General features: G+C 40.4%; 1 protein-coding gene across 3 annotated transcripts in view; it reads right to left on the bottom strand.

Moving 5' to 3' along the window:
• COL9A1 (collagen type IX alpha 1 chain) overlaps nucleotides 1–26,519 on the bottom strand; it is an 80,264-nt gene extending 53,745 nt beyond the window's left edge. For all 3 annotated transcript variants that reach the window (XM_038746071.1, XM_038746072.1, XM_038746073.1), the window contains exons 1-12: nucleotides 26,439–26,519; nucleotides 22,346–22,420; nucleotides 21,942–21,977; nucleotides 20,437–20,499; nucleotides 9,969–10,022; nucleotides 9,486–9,521; nucleotides 6,929–6,952; nucleotides 5,402–5,455; nucleotides 4,133–4,186; nucleotides 3,245–3,277; nucleotides 2,487–2,543; nucleotides 286–339 (exon numbers count right to left, since the gene is read on the bottom strand). In XM_038746071.1, the coding sequence (XP_038601999.1) occupies nucleotides 286–339; nucleotides 2,487–2,543; nucleotides 3,245–3,277; nucleotides 4,133–4,186; nucleotides 5,402–5,455; nucleotides 6,929–6,952; nucleotides 9,486–9,521; nucleotides 9,969–10,022; nucleotides 20,437–20,499; nucleotides 21,942–21,977; nucleotides 22,346–22,420; nucleotides 26,439–26,519 (621 nt within the window). The remainder of the gene's footprint in view (nucleotides 1–285; nucleotides 340–2,486; nucleotides 2,544–3,244; nucleotides 3,278–4,132; nucleotides 4,187–5,401; nucleotides 5,456–6,928; nucleotides 6,953–9,485; nucleotides 9,522–9,968; nucleotides 10,023–20,436; nucleotides 20,500–21,941; nucleotides 21,978–22,345; nucleotides 22,421–26,438) is intronic.
• Nucleotides 26,520–27,577: the final 1,058 nt, after the last annotated feature.

Genomic DNA, 27,577 nt, shown 5'->3' with positions numbered 1-27,577 from the left:
ATCTGAATAATAAATATTAATTGTTCCAAAGAAATCTTGAGAATAGCTGTATTCATTACAAGAAAGGATGACAAATGAAGAGTAGATGTGAATGGATTAATGAATGTTCTGCTTACTTTGCTTTTTGTAAATGAATTGGCCTGGTGCATTGTGACAGATCAATAATGCTGATGAAGGATATTAAGACATTGCTCAGCACTTAGGATGGATAAAACTACAGGCTAAAGCAATGGTGAATTTGAAATTAATCACCATTTTCCATTGCCAGACATTGATTTCCCTTACCTTGTGACCTTGTCTTCCTGGTTCACCAATTTCTCCTTTTGCTCCTTTGTGACCCTAACAAACACATAAAAGCATAAGTTAATTCAGTTCATTTATATTAGAGATCTTCTATCTTTTACCATAGATGACCCCATTTTGTCACAGCTACCCCAAATCCCTATCAATATAATCTTGATTTAAATTTTTTATGGTATTTGTTAAGCGCTTACTATGCATCAAGCACTGTTCTAAACTCTGGGGTAGCATAGATACAAGCATGTGGTACAGGGACTTTGTCTAAGATAATAATCTTTTATTTACCCCAGTGCTCAGCATAGTTCTCGGCACAAAGAGGTCAACATATACCACATTTATTATTTTAGTGTCTATCTCCCCACTGGATTGTAAACTCAAGGGCAGGGCTCATGCTTACTAAATCTACTGTAAGCTCTTAAACAGTTAGTCCACTGCTTGGCACACAATAGGCGCTCAATAAATACAACTGATTCCCTGGGACAGAGAAAGGGGAACTGAGATACTACAGTAACAGCAGGCCATTCTTTGGGGGCTTAAATGGGAGTGGAAGTGTAGAACATGCTTAATATTCTGCATATTTAAGGGTCTGGAAATGGGAGGCTCTGCACCCCATTGTCATCAACAATTTCCCCTCAAACAGCATCACAGTTGCCATCTCTGCTACACAGAGGGGCATCAACAACAAAAAGAAAGCAAGGAAAAGATACCATTAGACCAGATCCACACCTTTTTTGCCAAAAAAGTGAGGCACCAGTCTGAGTGCAACAGGTGAGCAATGATACAATTCCAATGTGTTTGTTCCTTGTTCATTTTATAGTTTCGTTCCCTATTTTGTTCTTCGCTTTCCATACTTGGTAGTTAAGGTATGGTTAAAGTCGGAAAGAGGAGAGCTTACATAAGCCTTCTGAGATTTTAAAAACTTATTTCAACCCACTTTCATTTTGGACCAAGAAAAAAATGTAAGATTACATGAATTCTTTGTATATTTTTATCCTCTGGAAAATAAAACACACCCTCTAATTATACCAAAAGGGAGTTTGAATTCTGAATGGCTAGCTTTTATTTTAGACTATCTCAATTTTAGCATTTCCCTGGTGCTCTTCTCACTATCCATTACACGACTTTCAGTTACAGAATCCTTCAAATCAGTTGTGCCCCAGGGAGCGAAAAGCTGGGGACAGTTTTGTTCCCTACTGTTTAGAAGTTCACAAAGCTTTTTGGTTTGGGTAAGTAACACTCCCGCCTGATACTTCCCTAGGGAAAACCACACTGGTCATCACCAATCTAGAGTATTAGAAACTTGTCCTACGAATCCGTAACACACTAGATCTATTCACAATTGCCCCTGAAGATTGAGATAACCATTTAGGGATACCTCACTGCAGAGCCTGGCAAAATTTGCTGCCAGCCCAAAGTCACCAAATGTCATATTATCATTAAATTGTGATGTCACAACATTGCCGCACATGGGACATCGTAACATCATTTGAGTCCCCCAGGCTTGTGCTTTTTCTACTAGGCTAAACACTAGCAGAAGAGTCAGCCAACAGTAATCCTGCTATGTGGTTGGGGGACTTCACCTCACTCGTAAGCCAGCATGGAGCTTCTTTCGATATGGGCCCTAAGGCAGTTAACCAACATATACCCCACCTCCTAGCCTTTCTCTCTGGCCTGCCCCAGTGGGGTTCTCAAATAATAATAATTATGATATTTGTTAAAGACTTCCTGTGGGCCAAGCAGGGTACTAGGCCCTGGGTACTGTACTAAGCTCTTCTCAGAGAAGAGCGAAAACTGATTTATCCCCACAATATGTTGGGGGTCTGGCAGTGTCGATCTACTTCTTTTTGCAGGGAAAACCTAATTCAGATTAATCCTTAAAAACTCACATCCTGGAGCTCTGGGGACCCAAAAACAGTTTGTAGTCTTTTTGATCTTCCTACATTCTCTTCTGAGTCAGCACCAATTAATAGGAGGGGTTTAAACTTAGCATTAGCACTGACTATAGATTTAATGATTTCATCTTTTAAATGTCAGGATCTCAGAACAGGGAGGAGAGTAGATGAGCAATAGGAGAACAGAGCTCAAAACGAATGTCTCAATATTTATAATACAAACTATATTATAAATATAATAATATAATTATAATATAATATTTATAATACAAGAAATGAGGTTTTTTCTCTCACCATCGGTCCAGGTAGGCCTGGATGCCCCGAGCGACCAGGTGGACATGCATTAGGGCACTGAGAAAATAGTCAGACAATAAGTTAGAAGAAGAACATGAGGTTTCAATTCCAGAAAGTGACATAGAATACTCTGCATTTGAGAATGACCCCAGAAACTCTTAAATGAAGAAGACTGAACTCATCAGAATGTCTGTGATGCTCTTCTTATAGAATGGATTTCAAGCTCACTTAAGAACCTTGACCTAGTTGGCTTAATCAGTTGCATTCGTATTTATCTTTATGTCAAACAGAAGATTAAGTGCAATGTCACTTTTGTACCTAAATTATTTTCATCTTCTGTCTCTCAATAGCAATATACTACTGTCATTCGGAGAAATTGTGCTTCACAAAGAGTCAGAGTGCTACACTGCATATCGTGATTTGTCTCTGAAGGACCAAGCATAAATATAAACACTGATTTGTCCAGTAAAATTGAATTGGCATTACAATGTAAATTAACTCTGCCATTTCTCCCCCTTTTAGACTGTGAGCCCACTGTTGGGTAGGGACTGTTTCTATATGTTGCCAACTTGTACTTCCCAAGCACTTAATACAGTGCTCTGCACACAGTAAGCGCTCAATGAATACGACTGATTGATTGATTGATTTGGAGACAAGTGAAGAGAAAATATTACAGCAGCTTCTGGGATAGCCACCCTAAGAAGGTGCATCATTTTCTTGGATAAATAGATGATTTTCTTAAAAAACAAGCATCTTACCAGTGGATCACCATCATAATGTCCAATTGTTCCCTAAAGTAAATTTGAATTTTCCAAATTAGAGTATGTTAGGAGTATAGCATTCAAAATGGGATTAATACTTTTTAAATATTAAAGCTAATTTGTAACATTTAAATCCCAAAGATATGCAAACATAGAAAAATTAGAATGCCATGGGTAATAAGAACACACAATGAACCTCTAACATGCTCAGTAGGAAGGGAAAAATTGATCGCTAATAGGACGTGCTACATAGTGCTCTGCTTGTCATTCTTAAATATACTCACTTGAAGGAGTAAAAGTCTATCACAACTTTTGGAGCTTAGTGAGTTTTCTTAAGAGATGTTAGAGTACCTGAGCACTAAGTGTAAAATGTTGTTCCTTCAATATGAAGTTGCAATTCTGTTTTGCCACATATCAAATGACTTTTCTTATTTATGGTATTGATCACACAAACAATATCAGCAAGCTGTATCAAGTAGGTTTTCAAGAGAATAGCAGATATATGCAAATGCTACATAAAGACTACTTTCTTATTTAAGAGAGTAATCTATATAGACTGAAATAATCTGCTATGTTACTCAAATTCTGCTCTGTGCAAGTAGGAAATCCAATCAAAGAAAGTCAACTTATTAGACATGTAAAATACATCTTTTTAACCCTACTTTATTTCAAAATAATATTCAGCTTCCTAGTTTAAAGGCATTAATCATTTTAAGCAGGCACATGAAACCAGATGAAGGCCTGCCAAAGTAGAATCAAGCATATGATGAAACAGTAAAAGATAATCAGTGAGCATGTTAATTCTATGTTCATAAATCTAGAGTCTAAGTTCCCACCATAGAACTCTGATTAAACACAAAGGAACACAAATTGCAAATCACTTACACTTGGTCCAGGAGGGCCTGGAGGTCCAGGCGGGCCTCTTTTCCCAGGATCACCCTAAATATTTGAGAAATCACACACGTAGATGGTTATGCACACGCTGGGGGAAAAAAAAAACAGCAGCACTAGTGAAGCACAAGAAGTCTATTCCATAACATTCTCTCTAGCCTCACAGAGCTTGTTATTCACAGCATCTACCAAAATCAATGGGCACTACATAATCAGATTAGCTCAAACAAGCAGTAGTAAGAGTGTATTAAGAAAAAAAACTGTTCAGTAGAAAACTTATGGCATTTACTTGTCTTATTCAGGGAGTAATAAAAAAACTCGCTCCCCCAAAATGAACACTTTTTGAAATAATTTTGCTGCAAATCACCAGTGAAATTAACCTCAACACCATAATCCAGGTGAACTTTTTAATGCCTTAATAATACTAATATTTTTCATCCTCCTGTGAGTTACCAGCAAGCTCATTTAGAAAATTAAACTGAAATCAGTAGACTCTGTTTCAACCTAGCCATCACAGTGATAATGGGCCCCAATTTAATGAGGAGCCAGTGTTTATTTATGGCATATAATTCCTTGTCTCCTAATGGCCTCATGAAAAATAATTTAAGTCTCAAAAAACTTGAAATAGAGTAATATCCACAAATGTATTAATAACAATAGCTAGCAATAGTAATAAATACCATTAGCTTTATTAATTTTTATGGTATTTGTTAAGCACTTACTATGTGCCAGGCACTTTACTAGGAGCTGAGGTAGCCACAAGCTAATCAGGTTTGACACAGTCAGTGTCCCACATCAGGCTCACAGAATTAATCTCCTTTTTACAGATGAGGAACCTGCGGCACAGCCAAGTTAAGTGACTTGCCCAAGGCCACACAGCAGGTAGATTACAGAGCTGCAATTAGAGCCCAGGTTCTTCTAACTTTCAGGATCATGCTCTATTCACTAGGCACACTGCTTTTTGATATATGTGAAATTTCAAAGGGTATATATCCACCTGGATTAGTATGCATTTTAGGATATTGTATTCTTGTATGGAAAATGAATTTCCATTAGAGAATCTCTCATTTCAATTTACTGCCCAAAGTCTTTCATGTGCTTCAAGATTTTTTTTTTAAGTTTGCATTTAAAAAGCATGAATATAGTGCTGCATTAAAGCTCCAAAATTTGAACAATAAACTTTTTTAATTTTAGGCAGACTTTTCCCAGTCCTCATTCATGCAATATGCAGTTACACAGGTGCGTTTATCCTCAGGTACTCACAGATGGTCCAATCCGACCAAGTTCGCCAGGAAGTCCTGCAGATCCAGGAGGACCCTAGAGCCAACACAAAATAAAATTATATATAATTTCTTTTTTACACACTAAAACTTCTTTTACACACAATAACTTCTTTTTTACACACTGTAAACACCACATTTTTCAAAGCCACTCGCCCATGAATTATGTTTTAAATCTATCTTCAGGTTATGTCTCTTTTCTAGCCTGAGGTCTTAATGGGACATTAACAGAGTCAAAAACAAAATCTTCAAATCCTCTATACTGAACAAGCTTCTTGAATTAATAAAAGCACATTTTTGCCCTAAGATATACTTCATATGAAGTGGCCACTCCACTCTCCAGTAGGGAACCATTCATCTGGGCCCAAGGGAGTTGGTCAGCCAGATATACTGCAGGACATAACGAAACTGATACACTGAACTAATCCCTGTTCCACCACATGTCTGCTGTGTAACCTTTTGAGCAAGTTACAACTTCTCTGAGACTCAGTTACTTCATCTGCAAAGTGGGGGTTAAGATTGTGAGCCCCATGTGGTACAGGGACTGTGTCCAACCTAATTAACCTGTATGTACCCCAGTGCTTAGAACAGTGCTTGGAACATAATAAGCACTAAAGTACCACAATAATAATAATAATCATCATAATAACTAGAGTAGAGATTTCCAGTATGGGGTATCCAATTGACCATTGCAGTTACAGCTTCTATGGGAAGACCAAAGGACCTTCTGCTTCTGGTGAGCTATTTAGACTGAGTTCCCTGATGAGGCATGTGCTTCAGAAAGTCCAACAAAAGCCATAAAAAGAACTTGGACCCCAGGAAGAACTCAGAATATCTGTCTGCCAGGAACACAGTAAGAAGCAACTCTAGAGCAGAAAGTCAAAGTCTGGAGCATTTATTTGTTTACATCAATGTCTGTTTCCCCCTCTAGACTGTAAGCTCGTCATGGGCAGGGACTGTGTCTGTTTATTGTTATAATCTACTCTCCCAAGAGCTTAATACAGTGCTTTGCACATAGTAAGTGTTCAATAAATATGACTGACAATGAATAAATGAGCAGCAAATGGCAGTAGCCACAGAGGGAGTACTTCCTCTTCTCCACTGCTTCTCTGCTGATGCTCCTATTCCTCAGTTCTGCTTTCAAGGACTATGTTTCTAGATTTGTGGTAGATGTGGGGTGTGACTAAGAGGGTGGTGGGAGAGGATAAATGAAGAGAGTGTGATGAAAGATTGGGGATGGGAGGGGAGAAGACATTAGGAGGCTATTTCACGTGAAACCTTAAGCCCCAATCAATCATATTTATTGAGCATTGTGTGCAGATCTTGTGAAAGTACAATATAACAGAGTTTGTAGACATGTACCCTGCACACAAGAAGCTCACCATCTACAGGGAGAGATAGACATTAATATAAATAGGTTGAAAGCCTCTGGACAAGATAAATCATGGTCTGAATAATATTTCTACATAATTTTAGTAAACAAAGCCGACATATATCAAATGATACTTACAGGAGGTCCGGGAGTACCACGGCCCTGAAAAAATTAAAATTTGTTTCTATGTCATTAAATATGCAGTACTCACATTCATCAGAAAAACCTCAATCTAAAATAGAGCTGTGATTAACGGCATATACATTATCCAATGTCAAGTCTAATTCAGTTTCACTCCTCTCCCAAACCCCTTTCCTAACCTGCGAGCCAAAGGTCAAGTTTCTCACAAAGAGTCATTTTCTCTCCCTCACTTCCAGGTGCAGGGTCACTGGGCAGGGGCTCTGGCACAGCCTTAACAGAGCCAAGGATAGAGTAAATGAGTGGCCAACATGGAGAAGAGGCCCAATACTTTCCATCATTTGGTCAGCACTCTGACCAAAGCCCCCACTTATTCACATCTTCTGAGATTGCTGGGGTGAGACAGGCTGACGCTGGATAGTGGGATGCATGACTTTGAATGGCAGCCTGATTATTTTTCCAACCATTGAGCTGAACACATGGTGGGCTGCTACATGGGGAAGTCTTGTTAGGGCTAGAAGGAGGTTCCTTCTCCCCTCTCCCTGGCCTGGGAAGAGTTTCTGCTAATCCCAATCAAGCCAGGGAACTGAACCAACCTTTACATGAAGCAGGGGAGAGTGTCCATTTTGCAAGGTTTTGAAATGTCTTAGATACCTGGTAAAATGCTCCTTTCTACATTCTCTTCACGGTCGTGAAGGTGAAGTTGATTCAGCCAGATTGCTTGCGGAACAATGCTCATTCCTTTCATGACTCACTATATCATTGACAACTACACGAAGTGATTTTTCAGTGTTTTAAAATCAACTTACATTTCACCAAATACAGTGTTCTCTAATATAAGGGAATTTAAAATTTGGCTTTGAAGTTGTATTGATTTAGTGCATACAATGAGGATTTCACAAAAAAAAATTGAGCTGCATTGACTACATACTTTTAACCCACTCTTGAGCGGTATCAAAATTTACATGAATTGTCTCTCTGCTTGGACAATGCAATATCAATCTTTCTGGGTGCCCTGAGACCTTTCCCTTTATGATTTTTTTAATTCTGAACTCAATATTACTGGTCCTAGACTCCCTTTGCTTCAGTCCCCAACATCACCTTGTTTCATTTGTAACCTTTGTCCCATGCTATGTTTTCTCAATATGTATATATATTTCCCCCACAGAGTTTTCATTTTTCTTCTTTCCCACTGCTTTTATTTTGGCCCTCCTATTTCTTTCAGCTGTATTCCTCAATAGCTAAGAATTAGTTATTTATTTGCCAAGAAATCTCAAGATGTGGAAGAAAAAACCATGTTGCTTTCAGATGTCTATAGACCCCCCGACAATGAAATTAATGTTAACTCCATCCATTAAGGTAATAAGATTTTATAAATATATGAATTGTACTTCACAATTCTTAATTTGCCTGTATTCAGAAAATCAGGTGATCTTATGCACAACATGCATTAGGATACATTTCATATGTGTGGTAAACAATATCAGATAATATGTGCAAAATACAAAAAAAAATGCCTCGCTTAGAAAAACTGAAAGAAACCTGAGATCAGTGGAACTTTTGAAAGTCCAAAGAAACTTAATATTACTGAAAGTGAATGTGTTCAAGTCTTATCCTCCAAGAAATGTGTCTCCACTTGTGGAAAACTTCTGCTTTAGGAAGAAGGGGAGAAAGGTCAAAGAACACTACTCATTTTAAAATGGAAAAGTGACAGGTATTGGAAATTATGATTAAAACATTGTAATAGGACTCAAGGAGTTGTGGGGTATAGGAAAAGAAAAGAAAAATAACACTGAAAAATAATGGTAGAAAGAACGATATGGGGAAAAATCCTTTGAGAGATATTCATGTAAGATAATTACTGGGATCCACAATGATGATTTGATTGTGATCAACCAAATCTCAGCCAGCTAATGTAATGGGAGAGATGGATTAATAATGAGATTAAAAAGTCCTAACAAACTTTAGCTGTATTAGACCTAAATATCAGGGCAAGGGTAAGGCAGATACAAAGAATCACATACAGGCGGTACGGGAGCCATTGCCAGACAGGCTCAAAATTGTCAGAAGCAGAACTGATTATTGGAGCAGTAGTTCCTTTCCTTAAACCAAGTCCTCATAACCCCAACAAAACTCATAGGCCACAGATTCCAGTGGTCAATTTAATGTCACTCCAGCCAACTGGAGCCACACTGAGCAGTTGTGAAGTTCCTATAGAGGAGGATCTCTAAATCTCAGAATCCAAGGACAGAACCCTGATTCATACTACCCTGAAACAGCTTGAACAGAACACTTTATTCAAGGTTGATGGAAAAAATTGTAGAAATATGACATGTAAATTTTAATGCTGCATAGTGAAGTTGCTTCAGAATTTTGCAGTCTCATTAATGTCAGAAAGTTGAATTATTTCACTGCAGATAAATTTCCACAGAAAAAGTCTACAGTGTATTGTTCTCATTTTCCAGGAAATATCACTGGATGGAACTTCAGTACAGAATTTCACCTAAGTTAATTATTCCATTTGAAATTCATACAGTAATATGAAGGCTTTACTTACTGGAAATCCACGAGATCCCGGCACTCCAGGTTCACCCTAAAACATGCAAAAGTTTATATAAATTTTCTTTTTTTAAAAGGTATGAGTAAGTGTTTACCTTACTGTTGTACTAGACACTATTGCAGAAACAAGACATTCAGGTTGGACACTGTCTTAATCCCCATTTTACAGATAAGGTGACTGAGTCACAGAGAAGTTAAGTGACAAGTGGAAGAGTTGGGATTAGAACCCAGGCCCTTCTGAATTCAAGACCTGCCGTCTATCCACTAGACTATGCTGCTTTCTGAGATAAAGAAATGCCCATATAAATTGTATCATATGTATTTATCTTTCTACAAATGTAATGAAAGGTTATTTTTACCTTTCCAAATAGGGAACATTAATTCAATTAATATCAGCTATTTCCAGTTTCAACAATAAACTGATAAAGCTTTGGAAAATTATGCAGATAGCCTCAAGTACTGACCAACAATTTAAACTTACTTTTTGTCCTCTTGGGCCAACAGGACCAGGTGATCCATCAGGGCCTGTCAGTCCCTTACATGAAAAGACAATAACAGTTAGTCAGTGTAATCCCATTCATTAGTATTGGTTGATCAGCAGTCACTTTGTTCTACTCAAAGGAAATCAAAATGTTTTGTCTGTCTGCTCCCATTAAATTGTAAACTCTTTGTAGGCATGGATTGTGCCTTCTGTTGAGCAGGTGCTCAATAAATGCTATTAATTGACTGAATCTTGTCAAGTACATTTTAAATTCCTGATGATTATGAGTATTGAATCATAAAGCTGAAGCGAAGTCAACTGATTCAGCCTCCAAATAGGTGAGCAATTGACTAAAATATCTAAAACTTAAAAAAAAACCAACTAAACTAGATAGTTGTCTACTATTAAAAATTTCCAGAAACAATGACATAATTGCTCTTTATTACAGGTTTTCACAAGCCATTTAGTCAGTAGATTATCCATTATGGTTTACTGAAATTCTTTCTGTTTTAATATAGACTCAGTTCTTCTTCCATGGACATCCATGGACCTAGATCCTTTGAATCCAGTTAATGCTACCGATTAGTATTCTTTTCTCCAGGTTAAAAAAAAAAACTTTAACTTTTCCTTATAGAACTTTTTTTAACCTTTTAATAACTTTTGGGAACTCTTCTCTGGAGTGCCTTCCATTTCTCCATATCTTTTTTAAACTGCAATGACCTCAATGAGGAACAATAAGATTCTCTAATCAATTCTGAGTATAGAAGCAATGCTTCTTCATCTTGTATGACATACTCCTAACAAAATATTCCATTCTCAATTGGCTTTTTAAACAACAACATTAAATTGATGTCGTTTAATAATAATAATAATGGCATTTGTTAAGTGCTTGCTATGTGCAAAGCACTGTTCTAAGCACTGGGGAGGATACAAGATGATCAGGTTGTCCCCATGTGGGGCTCACAGTCTTAATCCCTATTTTACCGATGAGGTCACGGAGACACAGAGAAGTTAAGTGACTTGCCCAAAGTCACACAGCTGACAATTGGCGGAGCCGGGATTAGAACCCATGACCCCTGACTCTCAAGCCCATGCTGTAGAAATTGAGGACAAAACAATTCCTAGATCATCAATGAAACTGGTAAATGGGATGGATCAAAAACCTCACTGTTGTGAATAGAGATTATGTTTATTTCTTCCCTTCATCTATGGTGAACTGTGTTCATATTGAAATGCAATTAAACTGGGTATAACAGTTTTCATAAAAATATGTGTTAGTTGCTTTTAAGAATCTTATGCTCATCTTCCATCTCATAGAATCTTTCCATGTTTTGTTATAAAACTGATCAATCTGTTAATTCCAGAATAATCTTTTTTCCCCTTTTTCAAAAATAAACACAATGGTTTCTTTACTTGTTCCCCTGAGGCCTTGCCTAACTGCCATAAATTCTAATAATGCCTATAAATTTCAGGCTTCAGGATGCATGTCAAACCTTGCAGATTAAAATATATCCATTTTTTAATTATGTATTAATCCTCTCACCCCACAACCCACCTCTTTGTCACAAATGGAAGTTGCCTTGGTCCTCTCATTTTGTTGGATCTTTTCATACAAATTCTTTCCTGATTATAAGGGAATTGATATTCTGTTTTCATTGTTATGATTTGTTCCTAAGCTAGAGAACTGTCTTTTTAAAAAGCCAGATTTCCTGGATTCCTCACTATCTCTTACATTTTCTTCCCTTAGGATCCTTGATACTAATAAAGTAAACTTTATAAAACTTGATAATTTTACTTGGTAAAATTATCTTGAAAGTTATTTTTCTCTGTCTTACCAATTCCTCTCTGCTCTTAACTTACTGCTCAGAACTCCACAGCTTTTCTTTGTTCCTTTGTGACTGCTTTCTCAAATATCAAGATAATGCATTATGACAACAATTAATTTGATTCCATATAGTGGAAATCACAATGTGTACACCTTAGCCCTGATTCTGCCACCCGTCACCTTTCGCTTTTCTCGTTTATAAAAATGGAAATAGAATTTGCCCACTCACCATTTAATTCTTGTGATAATTCATAGAATAATATTTAAAAAGAATTTTGAGCTTTCCCCCAAAAAAATTATATAAATAGTGCCTTTAAGCATTGCAATGATAGGAGCACTTTACTTACCACATTTATTACCAAATTTAATTGTATTATCTAAAATGACCATTCATGTTCAATTAATATTTAGTCTTAATAGCAATCTTTGAAAAAACGCTCTAAGGCTTATTTTTTCAAATAAAGAGTGCCTGAAATGATAACCGGTCATTTCAGTCTAGTTGTCTGGAGGTGATAAATAAAGGTGATGTCCAGGAATTAGTGTATATTCATTTAAGTGCATAATTCAAGGTCATTATGGAAGAATTCTGGAGAATAAAACATTGTTTGGGGAGGAATATGTATCAATGCACACAAATTTTTCTTAATCAATGTGTTCCCTTTTGAGATTTCTTTATCATAGTCTTAAGTACAGCATCATTAGTTACCAAAGTACCATACTGGATAATGCATACATCTGCACTTCTAAATTTTGATTTACTTAATTATTTTTTCCTAAACTTTTAAATTCCATTTACTCTTGTTTTTTTAAATAGGTGTCTATCAACCGTAGATTCTTTTTGATGTGGTAAGAAATAAAAGACCAAGTAACAGCACATCTGTGATTCATCTATCATCCAGAAAACTTTAAGTAATATAAACTTCGTGGCAAAACTCATTTAAAATATCAATGTACATTCTGCAATTAGATTAATAAAAATATATATTTCTCCTGTCCTGTTTAATGCATAAAATGTGTAAAATGCCTTTATATCAATTCATTTTGCACATTATTTCACTGCCTATAATTTATTTTGCCAAGTAATTAATTTTTCCTAATAACCATGTATGATGAATAAAGAAAATGAACAAAAACGATTGAGTTCACAAAGTTAATTACTGGAAAATTACTAGATAGAAAAAAACTAAACAAGCACAGCAGAAAGGATTTTTTTGACAGATTCCCTTTGATTTTTAAACTCCATAATCCAATTACAACATTGCAATTTGGAAGCAGGACAAATGACTGCTTGCTGCGTTCCCATTATAACACCATAATTGCTATCTTGGTTTCGCTGAAATAAATCATTCCTTTCATAATATACACAAAATATAACATTTTATAAACCTTGGGCCAAATTTGTCTGATGCAAGAATATGATAGATCACCCATCCCCACAAGCAGACAGGCAAGCACACGCATTTGCATGTACATTTACAATTACTGCATGATCTGTTCTGAGGCAGAGATAGCTTCATTTATTCTATGTTATTTCAAAGCAGAGAAAAAGTGACTGGGATTGGACGTGTGGGACCAAATGTCATGATTAGAAGCTGATCATAGGTGAGAAGATACAGGTAAGTAGTCAGACCACCAGTATTCTACTATTACTAGGTTAATGAGTTAATTTGGGAGGAAATAATTCAGTTCCATCCTTGATTTTCTCATCCTTTAAGATGCTTTGCACACAGTAAGTGCTTAATAAATATGACTAGGTGAATGAATGTGACTTTGACTGCTCTGAAACTACTGCACTGCAACTCAGGGACAAATCTATGGTTTTAGACTACTAGGAGCCCTTTACTATTTATACATCAACATTAATCTTTGCTGATTTTGATTTTTTTTCCAGGACTTCATATGAAAGGGAGAATGATAACCAGGTGATGTCTATCTATTTTTATGGATTTGTAAGCATTTACTATGGGCCAGGCATTGTACTAAGGTCTGGGATAGATCATCATCATCATCAATCGTATTTATTGAGCACTTACTGTGTGCAGAGCACTCTACTAAGTGCTTGGGAAGTACAAATTAGCAACATATAAGGATGATCAGCTTGGACAAAGTCCCTGTCCCACACAGGCCTCACAGTTTTAATCTTCATTTTAAAGATGAAGTAACTGAGGCACAGAGAAGTTAAGTGGCTTGCCCAGGGTCACAGAGCAGACATGTGGTGGAGCTGGGATTAGAACCCAGGTCCTCTGACCCCCAGACCCATGGTCTTTCCACTAAACCATGCTGCTTCTCACCTGAAGCAGTCCATCTCTACTTGAAACAGAAAAAGAATATCAATCAATGGTATTTATTGAGCACTGACTGTGTGCAAAGCATTGTTCACGGAGTAAAAATATATCAGAGTTGATAGACACATCCCTGCCCACAACAGACTTAATCTTCAGAAACCACAGTATCAGGTTCAACATAAGAAAGAATTTCCTGGCAGAAAGTGGTATCAGAGACTGCATGTAGTTAATAGGCATTACAGAAACACCCACTTTTGAAGTCTTTAATAATTGTGTAGATGTCATCTAACTGTTAAAACTTAGTGTACATGCAGCAGTTCTGTTTGAAGAGAATAGACTAATCTCAGGGTCTCTTCCAGCCCTAGGAGCTGGTGGAAAAAAGGATTCCATGAGTCACAGTTTTTGATATTCACAAGTATTTGAGAAAAGCTGAAATTTTTGCATAAGAATGAAGTGTTCTAAACACATTCCACACCAAAATTATTTTTCAAATACACTGTTCTTTAAAAATAATTGAACTAGCTAGTAAGATAAAATTATCCTTTCATTATAAGACCACAGCTAAAGTAGATCATAAAATCCAACGTTCATATCAGCTTTATGGCTAGAACTATGAGTTTGTAATGGGCTAAATAGGAATGCAACATTACTTTTCCAGGCTTAAATCCTAACAGTACTGTCACTTTGTATTCATGAAAGATCAGTAATAATAATACTGTAATATGAGACTGGACTCACAAACTCTACTCATGAAAATAATCACTGTTTCCAAGACTTTATCACCGACAACTAGGGAAGGCCTATTCTTAACTCTAAACAAAAACCAAATAAATTTATTTCAATTTGTAATTTAATCAGGGCTTCATGAAGGCAAACATCATAAGGCCGTGTTCTTTTTTCCATTTTAAATCTAGTATGGGGTCAATTTTAAAGTATTTAAGCAGAAATCTATGCAGAAATGGTTGGGACGAAGGATGGGAAGATAAGGAAACAAGTTCCCTGACCACAATGAGCTTACCTTTGGATATGAAGGACAAAGAGGTGGACAGCACCAAGGGCCTGATTAAAGAACAAGGTAGGTGTGGGCAACAAGCCTACTTCCCCAGTCACCACACTAATTTTGTGATTACTTGACATAAAGGAACTTTGTAATTCTCAAAAGCTAACAGATATGTTCCTAAGGGAGCTCAAAATTAGCAAAACTGGCATTTGTGAACTATTGAGGAGCAGCATGACCTAATGGAAAGAGCATGGGTCTGAGAGCCAGAGGACGTGAGTTCTAATAGCAGCTCCACCACGTCCCTGCTGTGTGACCTTGGGCAATGCATTTAACTTCTCTGTGCCTCAGTTAACTCATCTGTAAATTAATAATAATAATAATAATAATGGCATTTATTAAGCACTTACTATGTGGAAAGCACTGTTCTAAGCGCTGGGGAGGTTACAAGGTGATCAGGTTGCCCCATGGGGGGCTCACAGACTTGATCCCCATTTTACAGATGAGGTAACTGAGGCCCAGAGAAGTGAAGTGACTTGCCCAAAGTCACACAGCTGACAATTGGCGGAGCCGGGATTTGAACCCATGACCTCTGATTCCAAAGCCCGGGCTCTTTCCACTGAGCCACACTGCTTCTTAAATGGGTATTTAATGGGTATTTAATACATGTTCTCCTTCCTACTTAGACTGTGAGCCCTCGTAGGACAGGGACTGTGTCTGACCTGATTGTCTTCTATCTTCCCCAACACCTTGAACAATGCTTGCAAGCCCTTAACATATACTGTTATCATTATTTTTAGCATTATTAGGATGGGAAATAGCACCCTTCTGTAATCATAGAGACATATTCATGAAAATATGCAGACGTCATTAAATTATTACAGTTGTCAGGTTTAAACAAGTGTTTAAAGGGATTACTGTACACTTAGAATTTTCATAAAAGGCAAGTTACCTACATATACCCTACTCAAGGGCTGTGCAACCTCTCCATCATAATACATCTACTCCAAAATGGCAGCAACAGTGAAGGTCATGTTGGTTCAGAGCCCTAGGGCAGAAAGCTTTGTAATAATAATAACAATAATGATGGTATTGGTTAAATGCTTACTATGTGTCAAGCAATATTCTAAGCACTGGGTTAGATACAAGATAATCAGCTTGTCTCAAGTGGGGCTCACAGTCTTTATCCCCATTTGACAGATGAGGTAACTGAGGCCAAGAGAAGGTAAGTGACTTGCCCAAAGTCACACAGCTGACAATAATAACAATAATAATAATAATAATAATAATAATGGCATTTATTAAGTGCTTACTGTGTGTAAAGCATTGACAAGTAGCAGAGCCAGGATTCGAATACAGATTGACCTCTGACTCCCAAGCCCTTGCTCTTTCCACTAAACCATGCTGCTTTGTAGGCCATGGGAAATTAATAATAATAAGAATAACAATAATAGTAATAATAATAATGACTATAATGTTTGTTGCGCTTACTATGTGTCAGGCAAAGTGCTAGGGTAGATACAAGAAAATTGGGTTGGACACAGTCCCTGTCCCATGTGGGGCTCACAGACTCAATCCCCATTTTACAAGTGAGGTAACTGAGACTCAGAGAAGTGAAGTGACTTGCCCAAGGCCACACAGCAGACAAGCGGCAAATTCGGGATTTGAACCCCTGACTTTCTGATTCCCAGGCCCATGCTCTATCCACTATGCCATGCTGCTACTGAAATTCACAGTTCTTTGGGGTTTGTTTATTTGTATTATTTTTAGTTTTTATTAAGCCATGGGAGTCTTCCTCAGTCATTGTGAATTTGCACTATTAAAAAGTAAAGCATTTAGTTGCAAAACTAGTGATGGAGACCAGTTTTTGGAGGGTCTATTATACATATAAAATAAGTATCTCTTGCAACCTTAAAAGACATCAAATATGTTGAGGAATGATTATTATTTTTGTACAGATTAAGCATTTACTATGTGTCAAACACTGTTCTAAGTGCTGGAGTAGATACAAGTTAAAGGGTTAGACACAGTCCCTGTCCCACTTGGGGCTCACAGTCTTACTCCCCAGTTTCATTCAATATGAGGTAAATGAAGTACAAAGAAATTAAATGATTTGCCCAAGGTCACAGCAGACATATGGCAGAGCAGGGATTAGAACCCAGATCCTCGGACTCCTCCTGGCCCCTGCTGTTTCCACTAAGCAATGCTGTCTTCTACTAGGCCATGAAGGACTCACTCAACCCAAAATGGACTTTGCCTCTTCTGAGCTATTTTCAAAAATAGTTTCTGTTGCTCTCTCTGATTTCTGAGAAAAATATTTGGGGGTGCCTAAGTATAGTAATTTCAAGGACAGAGAGCCTGTTTAACTATTCTTGCCACAATATAGTAGTGACTATGTTCAAAATACCATAGCAAGTAATAAATTGTTGAAATTTTGGTTAATGTTAACAGTTGGACACTGGCTTTCTCATGATATACATCCATATACTTTCATAAGCAACAAGAACCATTTCCAAACAAAGACCCATTAAAAGATGAGGCTTCAGATTGATTTTTAGTGCCTGCAGTTAAAAGTTCCATGTTTTCTCTCATATTCAAGTGCAGACTTGCCTGTCTACTAAGGCTCTTAGAATGAGATCATAATTCAGATAACAGAACACTTTTCAGGGACAGAATCTTCCTAACTGCTGCAATTAAAATTTTCAGGATGGTAACGAATGTGACACTGGAAAGCCTTGACTCCATCTATGGAAGCCAGAATAACATCTGTCCTGGACAAATAGTTTTCTGTTGTCTATACATAACTAACACTAATTGCACCTATTCCTTGCACCAACTTCAATCAATAGTATTTATTCAGCGCTTGTGTGCAGAGTAATGCACTAAGCATTATACTGAGTTCCATGACTCAATTATCTTTACATGTGCAATATAAGTTTTGCTCCATAATATCTTGCATCGAAACCCTGAAAAAACCCTCTAGCACTGCTGCATGAAAGAGTGATGCATTAATCTCTACATTTCAGCCTTCCGGGACTCCTGAGAATCTGATTCCAAAATTAAGCTTCCTCTTCGCTTCCTTAATCATGATCATAGAATAGTAGCATGTGTAGCCAATTTTCTGACCCACATCCTTGACTATCTTCATTAAGCATGGTCTCCTGGCTACTCTTTACCTGAATCTGTTGTTGCCTCCACTTTCTCATCAGTGTGTGATGGTGATTAATCCAAAGGTGTGAGAAAAAAGGGGTTTATTTCTGATCCTCGTGGGCTCCTCCTCCCCCTCCCCCTCCCCCTCCCATCCCCTTACTGTAAGGGTTCCTCAAGGGTCAGTTCTTGGTCCCCTTCAGTTTTCCATCTATACTCACTCCCTTGTTGAACTTATTTGCTCCCACTGCTTCAGCTATCATCTCTATGCTGATGACACCCAAATCTACATTTCTGCCCCTGCTCCCTCTCCCTCCCTCCAGGCTTGTATCTACTCCTGCCTTCAGGACATCTCCATCTCGAAGTCTGCCTGCCATCTAAAACTCAACATGTCCAAGACTAAGCTTCTTATCTTCCCTCCCAAACCCTGTCCTCTCCCTGACTTTCCCATCACTTTGGATGGCACTACCATACTTCCCATCTCACAAGCCCCCAACCTTGGTGTCATCCTTGACTCCACTTTCGCATTCACCCGAGACAGCCAATCCATCACCAAAACCTGCTGGTCTCACCTCTACAACATCTCCAAGATCCGCCCTTTCTTCTCCATCCAAACCGCTCCCTTGCTGGTTCAATCTCTCATCCTATCCCAACTGGATTACTGTATCAGCCTTCTTTCTGATCTCCCATCCTCCTGTCTCTCCCTGCTTCAGTCTATACTTCACTCTGCTGCCCAGATTATCTTTGTACAGAAACGCTCTGGGTATGTCACTCCCTGCCTCAAAAATCTCCAGTGATTGCCTATCAACCTTCAAATCAAGCAAAAACTCCTCACTCTTGGCTTCAAGGTTCTCCATCACCTCACCCCCTCCTACCTCACACCTCCCTTCTCTCCTTATACAGTCCAACCCGCACACTCCACTCCTCTGCTGCTGCTCACCTTCTCACTGGGCCTCATTCTCGCCTGTCCCGCCATTGACCCCTGGCCCACATCCTACCTCTGGCCTGGAATGCCCTCCCTCATCACATCTGCCAAACTAGCTCTCTTCCTCCCTTCAAAGCCCTACTGAGAGCTCACCTCCTCCAGGTGGCCTTCCCAGACTAAGTCCCCCCTTGTCCTCTCCTCCTCCTCCCCTCCCCATTGCCCCCTCCCTCTGCCCTACCCCTTTCCCTCCCCACAGCACTTGTGTATATTTATACATATTTATTACTCTGTTTATTGTATTAATAATGTGTATATAGCTATAATTCTATTTATTCTGATGGTATTGAAACCTGTCTACTTGTCTTGTTTTGTTGTCTGTCTCCCCCTTCTAGACTGAGAGCTCGTTGGTGGGTACGAACTGTCTCTATATGTTGCCTATTTGTACTTCCCAAGTGCTTAGTACAGTGCTCTGCACACAATAAGCACTCAATAAATACGATTGAATGAGTATCTGCAACTGATGTTCAGATGTTTTCTCTCATTCTGTCCTCAGCCACCCACCAACCCTCCCAAGTCACTGCATTTGTCAACGAGACATCCCCATTAGATTCCAAAGGGGAAGGGAACAGGATTAGAAGAATCTAACAATTAAAAGACTGCATCTCCGTGTTGAGATTTGACCACCTATTGGTTCAATCCACCCTGTCCCTCCCTGGTGCACTGGCGGGAGGAGGTGCGAGGCCCGGAGGGTGTTGGTGAAACCAGGACCCAGCGCTCGAAGCTGCTCAGGGAAAGAGCAGCAGATATGCACATAGCTGTAATTTTTTTTATTTATACTGATGTCTGTTTATATGTATTGTTGTCTGCCTTCCCCCCTTTGGACTGTGATCTCGTTGTGTGTCTCTACTGCTGTACTATACTTTCCCAAGCGCTCAGTACAGTGCTCCGGACACGGTTAGCGCTCAGTAAATTTGATCGGATTGAATCGAACTGCCTCCTTCCTTCCAGCTCCCTGTCCACGTCCAGGACCCGGGCTCCCGGCAGAGCGGGCCCTGAGCTCCTTCCTCCGGCTGTGGGTCTGGATGGAGTTCCCAGGCCTGCAGGGAGCTAGGAGTTGCGGACAATCCCGCCTCTGTTTCCAGCCCAGGAGAAGGCGGTGCTGGGTCCTCTCCAGGGACCGGCGGCCCAGACCTCGCACAAGGCTGAATTCAAACCATCCAACAAGGATTTACCCTCCCACCACCAACCCCCTTCCTGCCCAAAGCAAACAGTAGGCGGCTGCTACTCACATCCGCGCCGGGGATGCCGGGCTTCCCTGGAGAGCCTGGTTTCCCTGCCTCGCCATTGGGCCCCTGAATGGGAGGGGAAGGAAAATAAATTATGCTTATATATATAATAAGAATACAAAGTGTGTATATATACACACACACACATATATACATATAGCATATATATACACGTTTATGTATATATATACATATATACTTATATGTGTATATACGTATATATACTTGTACCGACTTGTACTTCCCAAGCACTTAGCACAGTGCTCTGCACACAGTGCTAAATACAACTGAATGAATTAATTAATATGTGTGTCTGTATATACACATATGTGTGTATATGTATAATTCATATTCTTATTATATAGATACATATAGAATCAAAATACAAATTCAATTGTTTAAATATAACAAAATAATATAATCAATATATGGCATTATTAAAGTCATTCTATAGGCTATATCATCAACATAAATTTTATATATAATTTATTTTTCTTAATACAATGGTATAAATATAACAAAATAATGTAATCAATATATAGCATTATTAAAATCATTATATAGGCTATATCATCAACCTAAATTTTATATAGAATTTATTTTTCTTAATTAAATGGTATAAATATAACAAAATAATATAATCAACATATAGCATTATTAAAATCATTATATAGACTATATCATCAACATAGATTTTATATAGAATTTATTTTTCTTAATTAAACGGTATAAATATAACAAAATAATATAATCAATATATCGCATTATTAAAATCATTATATAGACTATATCATCAACAAATTTTATATGTAATTTATTTTTCTTAATTAAACTGTATGAATATAACAAAATAATATAATCAATATATCGCATTATGAAAATCATTATATAGACTATATCATCAACATACATTTTATATGTAATTTATTTTTCTTAATTAAATTGTATAAATATAACAAAATAATATAATCGATATATAGCTTTATTAAAATCATTATATAGGCTATATCATTAACCTAAATTGTATATATAATTTATTTTTCTTAATTGAATGGTATAAATATAACAAAATAATATAATCAACATATAGCATTATTAAAATCATTATATAGACTATATCATCAACATAAATTTTATATAGAACTTATTTTTCTTAATCAAATGGTATAAATATAACAAAATAATATAATCAATATATCACACTATTAAAATCATTATATAGACTATATCAACATAAATTTTATATATAATTTAGTTTTGTTTTAATTTATAAATTAAAGATTGCATCATTATAAAAGATCATACTTTAACATATGAATGTATATAAAATGCACATATACATATATACACATACACGGGGGGGGGGGGGGGGCGGGGGGGGCGCGCACACACAAATTTCCATGACGGAGCACTCGTCGGACAGAAGATGCGGCAGGGGGTCAGGGGTGGGATGAGGGGGAAAAGGGATGGGGGAGCAGAGGGGGCAATACCCGTGCTGTCCTACTTACCGGGGGGCCTGGGGGGCCCTTGGGACCTCGGTCTCCCTAGAGCGAGAGGAGGAGAAAGGCAGCAGTCAGTGCTGGGGAAATCAAATGGGTGTGTGTTTGGGAGGCAGAGGGGAGGAGGTCACCATGGGGGTCACCATGAGCCCAAGGACCACGGTCCCACCCCCAGTTGCAGAGGCTCTAAGTGAGACCAACCGCCCTGCCCACCGCAAGCAGCAGGAGGGGGCACCCAGCGGGAATGAGTGCCTTCTTGGCCAACCCCGTTTGAGTGACAAATCTTGCCCATCCTAGAAAGTCAACATCCCTGCCAGGAGCCCAGCCGGACCAGGCCGGTGGGAGAGCCTTCTTGGGGGCGAGCCGGCGTTGGCCAGGCCTTCTCCAGAGCCAGGCAGGGACGGAGGACTTACATCGATGCCGTCGATTCCGGGCACTCCTGGGGGTCCAGGGGGACCCGGCGGACCTTGGGCACCTGGAGGACCTCTCTGCAAAGAAGCACAGCACAGACAAGTTAGCACAGCTGGCCAAGGACTTAGCCCCGCAGTCTGTGCGACCGGCACGCGGGCCGCTCGACTCAGCCCATCTTCTGGATTTCAAAATTGTGCCCATTTGGGCTGACACCTCGGCTTCCACGACAGGATCGAAAACGGGCAGGAACGCGGCTGAAAAGTTTCGCCACTTTATGGCCACGCGTGGAAAGGGGGAGAAGTGATGGGACCGAAAACGTCGAATTCAAAGAGCATCTTTCCGAGGCTGGCCTTCGAATTAGACGCTGGACACACACAGCACATTCAGTACGCCCAGTGTGGCTCAGTGAAAAGGGCCCGGGCTTGGGAGTCAGAGGTCATGGGTTCTAATTCCGGCTCCGCCACTCATCAGCTGTGTGATTTTGGGCAAGTCACTTCACTTCTCTGGGCCTCAGTTACCTCATCTATAAAATGGGGATTAAGACTGTGAGCCCCACGTGGGACAACCTGATCACCTTGTATCTTCCCCAGTGCTTAGAACAGTGCTTAGCACATACTAAGCGCTTAACAAATACCATCATCATTATTGTTATTACGCCCATCTTCCCGAACGTGGGAGATCTGTTTTTTTTCCTCAAACCCACCTGCCGCGGTACTAAGAGCGCTAACATAATAACAATAATAATAGTATTTGTTAAGTGCTTACTATGTGTCAGGAACTGTGCTAATTGCTGGGCTGGATACAAGCAAATCGGGTCCGACAAAAATCCCTGTCCCACATGGAACTCACACTCTTAATCCCCATTTTCCTGATGAGGTTACTGAGGCCCAGAGAAGTGAAGTGACTTGCCCAAGGTTAAACTGCAGACAAGTAGCAGGACTGGGATTAGAACTTTCTTTCTAGACTGTGAGCCCATTATGGACAGGGACTGTCTCTATTTGTTGCTGAATTGTACTTTCCAAGCGCTCAGTACAGTGCTCCGCACACAGTAAGTGCTCAGTAAATATGACTGAATGAATCTTTGACCTTCTGACTCCCAGACTCGTGCTCTATCCACTATGTCATGCCACTTCTCTATGTGTGTTTAGGTAAATGAGGGTCTCTACAGCAAGAGCTGTTAAGATTCTGCAACTATTTGCCTGGTAAATTGTTTTTCAGTGTTTTTTTTCCCCAAAAAGTTCTGATCTGTAAGCGAATCAGATGAAAAAAATTACAGAAAACGTGACAGTCTATTGTACTCTACTCTCCCAAGCGCTTAGTACAGTGGTCTACACATAGCAAGCGCTAATTGATTGGTTGAAAAGTATTTATTGGGCGCCTATAATAATGGCATTTATTAAGTGCTTACTATGTGCACATCACTGTTCTAAGCACTGGGGAGGTTACAAGGTGATCACATTGTCCCTCAGGGGGCTCACAGTCTTAATCCCCATTTTACAGATGAGGTAACTGAGGCCCAGAGAAGTTAAGTGACTTGCCCAAAGTCACACAGCAGACATGTGGAGGAGCCGGGGTTTGAACCCATGACCTCTGACTCCAAAGCCCGGGCTCTTTCCACTGAGCCACGCTGCTTCTCTACTTCTCACGCTGCTGCTTCTCACGCAGCTGCTTCTCATGCTGCTTTGCACCTACTGTGCAAAGCATTGTATTAAGCACATGGGAGAGTACCACAGAATTGGGAGACATTATCCCTGCTCCGGGAGAATTTACAATCTAGGTTCAGAATAGTGTCTGTTGTCTGTACATAGTTCTTTTCCGTGAAACTTTCTACCTATCTTCGTTGCTTCACTTAATTCTCATCCAAACCTCTACCCCGCTGGTTCAATCTCTCATCCTATCCCGACTGAATTACTGCATCAACCTCCTCTCTAATCTCCCATCCTCCTGTCTCTCCCCACTTCAGTCTATACTTCACGCCGCTGCCCGGATCATCTTTGGACAGAAATGCTCTGAGCATGTTACTCCATTCCTCAAATATGTCCAGTGGCTACCAGTCAACCTACGCATCAGGAAAAAACTCCTCACTCTCGGCTTCAAGACTGTCCATCACCTCGCCCCCTCCTACCTCACCTCCCTTCTTTCCTTCTACAGCCCAGCCCACACCCTCCGCCCTTCTGCCACTAACCTCCTCACTGTACCTCGTTCTCGCCCGTCCCGCCGTCGACCCCCGGCCCACGTCCTCCCCCTGGCCTGGAATGCCCTCCCTCCGCACATCCGCCAAGCTGGCTCTCTTCCTCCCTTCAAAGCCCTACTGAGAGCTCACCTCCTCCAGGAGGCCTTTCCAGACTGAGCCCCCTCCTTCCTCTTCCCCTCCCCATCCCCCGGGCCCTACCTCCTTCCCCTCCTCGCAGCACCTGTATATATGTTTGTACAGATTTATTACTCTTTATTTTACTTATACGTATTTACTATTCTATTTATTTTATTTTGTTAATAAGTTTTGTTTTGTTGTCTATCTCCCCCTTCTAGACTGTGAGCCCGCTGTTGGGTAGAGACCATCTCTATATGTTGCCATCTTGTACTTCCAAAGCGCTTAGTACAGTGCTCTGCACACAGTAAGCACTCAATAAATACGATTGAATGAATGAATAAGCAACCCTGGCCCACCACGCTGTGTATAGTTTGCGAGAAGCTTGAATGGGATGTGACTAAGAGGGGTTTCGAGGCAATGACTGACATAGCCTAATAAAAAAATAAAAGCTGCTAGATGGGACGAAGTCTATTTATTATTAAAACTCTCTCAACTTCACTTGGTGGGGGAAAACTATGTTTTCTTTATTTTCAAACGTGAATGGCCTTTCAATGGAGGCTTTGTAAGGGAAACCTTACACCTCACCCCACTCCCCACCCCCACCTTTAGTCCCCCCTGCCAGGGTGGGAAGAGGCGACGGCTGGAGTCAGCTACGAGGGCCGATTTACTGACCCCAACCGGAGTACTCTCTTTCCTCCTCCTCTACTGCTGTGCCAATTCTGCCACCTTAGGAGTGCCCACTACCCCCTGGCTGGCCTTTGAAGTAACATCATCACTATTTCATTAGAGTGGTCATTTTAGTGTGTTTTAAAAGAAAAAGAAGTAGAGAGAAGCAGTGTGGTCTAGTGGATAGAGGTGAGGCCTGAGGGTCAGAAGAACCTGAGTTCTAATCCCGCTCTGCCACTTGTCTGCTGTGTGACCATGAGCAAATAATAATAATGGTATTTGTTAAATGCTTACTGTGTGCCAAGCACTGTTCTAAGCACTGAGGTAGGTATGAGGTTGTCCCACGTGGGGCTCACAGTCTTAATCCCCATTTTACAGATGAGGTATTAAGGCACAGAGAAGTTAAGTGACTTGCCCCAGATGACAAGTGGGGGAGCTGGGATTACTTCACTTCTCTGGGCCTCAGTTTCCTCATCTGTAAAATGAGAATTAGGGCAGCAAGCCCCATGTGTCACATGGACTGTGTCCAACCTGATTAGCTTGCATCTCCCCTAGAGTTTTCTACAGTGCCTGACAGGTAGTTTGCGCTTAACAAATGCCATTAAAAAATTAAAAAGAAAGAAAGAAAAAACACTCCCTCGTGTTGCCCACAAAATTTTTGCCCTTGTAGCCTGTGGGTCCTTCTTTCTTGTCATTCCCAGCCCCAGCCCAATCTGCAGCCCTGCTAAGGAGGTTTCAGGCCTTTCACAGTCAGGGATGTGGAGCTTCTATACTGTGAGCCCATTGTTGGATAGGGACAGTCTCTATATGTTGCCAACTTGTACTTCCCGAGCACTTAGTAGAGTGCTCTGCACACAGTAAGCCCTCAATAAATACGATTGAATGAATGAATGAATGAATGAATGAATGAATGAATGAAGCAGAAGAGCGTGGAGAGGGGCAAAAGACATCTTCCTCCCCGCTGCTTCCCCCTCGCATTAATTCCAGGATCCCACCAGCTGCCCCACCATGCTACCTGTCATCAACTTACCTCCCCTGTCGTCTGGCTGGTCTGAAGGAGAAAAAGAACGACAGTAAAGAAAAAAAACCAGACCCCCAGGAGCCCCCGCAGAACTTACTTGAGCCAGGCAAGAGCAAACCAAGTGTAGGAAGACCCCTAAGAGGAAGAAGGTCCCCCGTTCCCGAGCGGGGCTAGCCATAAGCACCTCTGGGCGACCGTCTTGGCTCGGCCAGATTCGGGGCTGACAAAGGCACAGAGGGTGACCAGTGGTCACCCCTCCCCACGGCCCTGAACGAAGCCACTGGAGCAGGCCGAAAGGTGCAGTGGCCGTGGACGGAGGCAGCTGTTGCTTCTGTTTATGAATAGTTTGGAGGAAGGTACCGGGGATTGGAGGAACTTTCAGGGGGGCGGGGGGCAGCTGAAGGATAGAATGACCACCGTCCCCCTTAACCCTTTCCTCTGCCCCAGCTGCAGCCTGGAGCCCTGCAGCTGCTCCCACCTTTGCCTTCCTGGGTGGGTGGGACAAGGGATCTGTAGACAGAGACCACCCTCTCCCCTCTGCCCCAACACACACAACACCCCTCCAAGTGCCTCGTTCAGTGGGAAAGAAGCACGGGCTTTTGGCAGCGAAAGCAAATGCAAGCCGGGGTCTCTGATTTTAAATCAGTGTAGAGGATTGAGCCCAGGCCCAGGAATCAGAAGGTCATGGGTTCTAATCCTGGCTCTGCTGCTTGTCTGCTGTATGACCTTGAGCAAGTCCCTTCACTTCTCTGGGCCTCATTACCTCATCTGTAAAATGGGGAGCGAGACTGTGAGCCCCTTGTGGGACTGGGACTGCGTCCAACCTGATTTGCTTGGATTCACGCCAGTGCTTAATACAGTGCCTGGCACATAGTAAGTGCTTAACAAAATCCCACAATACCCTTCCCCCCAAAACTGTGAGGTCGTTTTGGGCAGGGATTGCCTCTCTGTTGCTGTATTGTAATTTCCCAAGTGCTTAGTACCGTGCTGTGTGCAACAGTAAGCACTCAATAAATACTATTGAATGAATGAATAAATGAAGTCACTAAAAGGTGTACTAGGAAAGTGACGGGTGGGTTTGTGCTTTGTTTGGCAACTGAGTCAGAGGAACCTAGCGGCAGAGGCCCTGAACCCCCAGAGGTCGGGAAAGGAGGTACAAAGCAGGTCTGGGAGAAGGAGGCAGCGCGATTTACCGTTATCCTGGCTGGAAGCTCGTGGCAAGTCTCTCTTTGAGGT

The sequence above is a fragment of the Tachyglossus aculeatus genome, chromosome 1, assembly GCF_015852505.1.
Source record: "Tachyglossus aculeatus isolate mTacAcu1 chromosome 1, mTacAcu1.pri, whole genome shotgun sequence".
Classification (NCBI taxonomy): Eukaryota; Metazoa; Chordata; class Mammalia; order Monotremata; family Tachyglossidae; genus Tachyglossus; species Tachyglossus aculeatus.
This window is presented reverse-complemented; position numbering and strand designations above follow the sequence as displayed.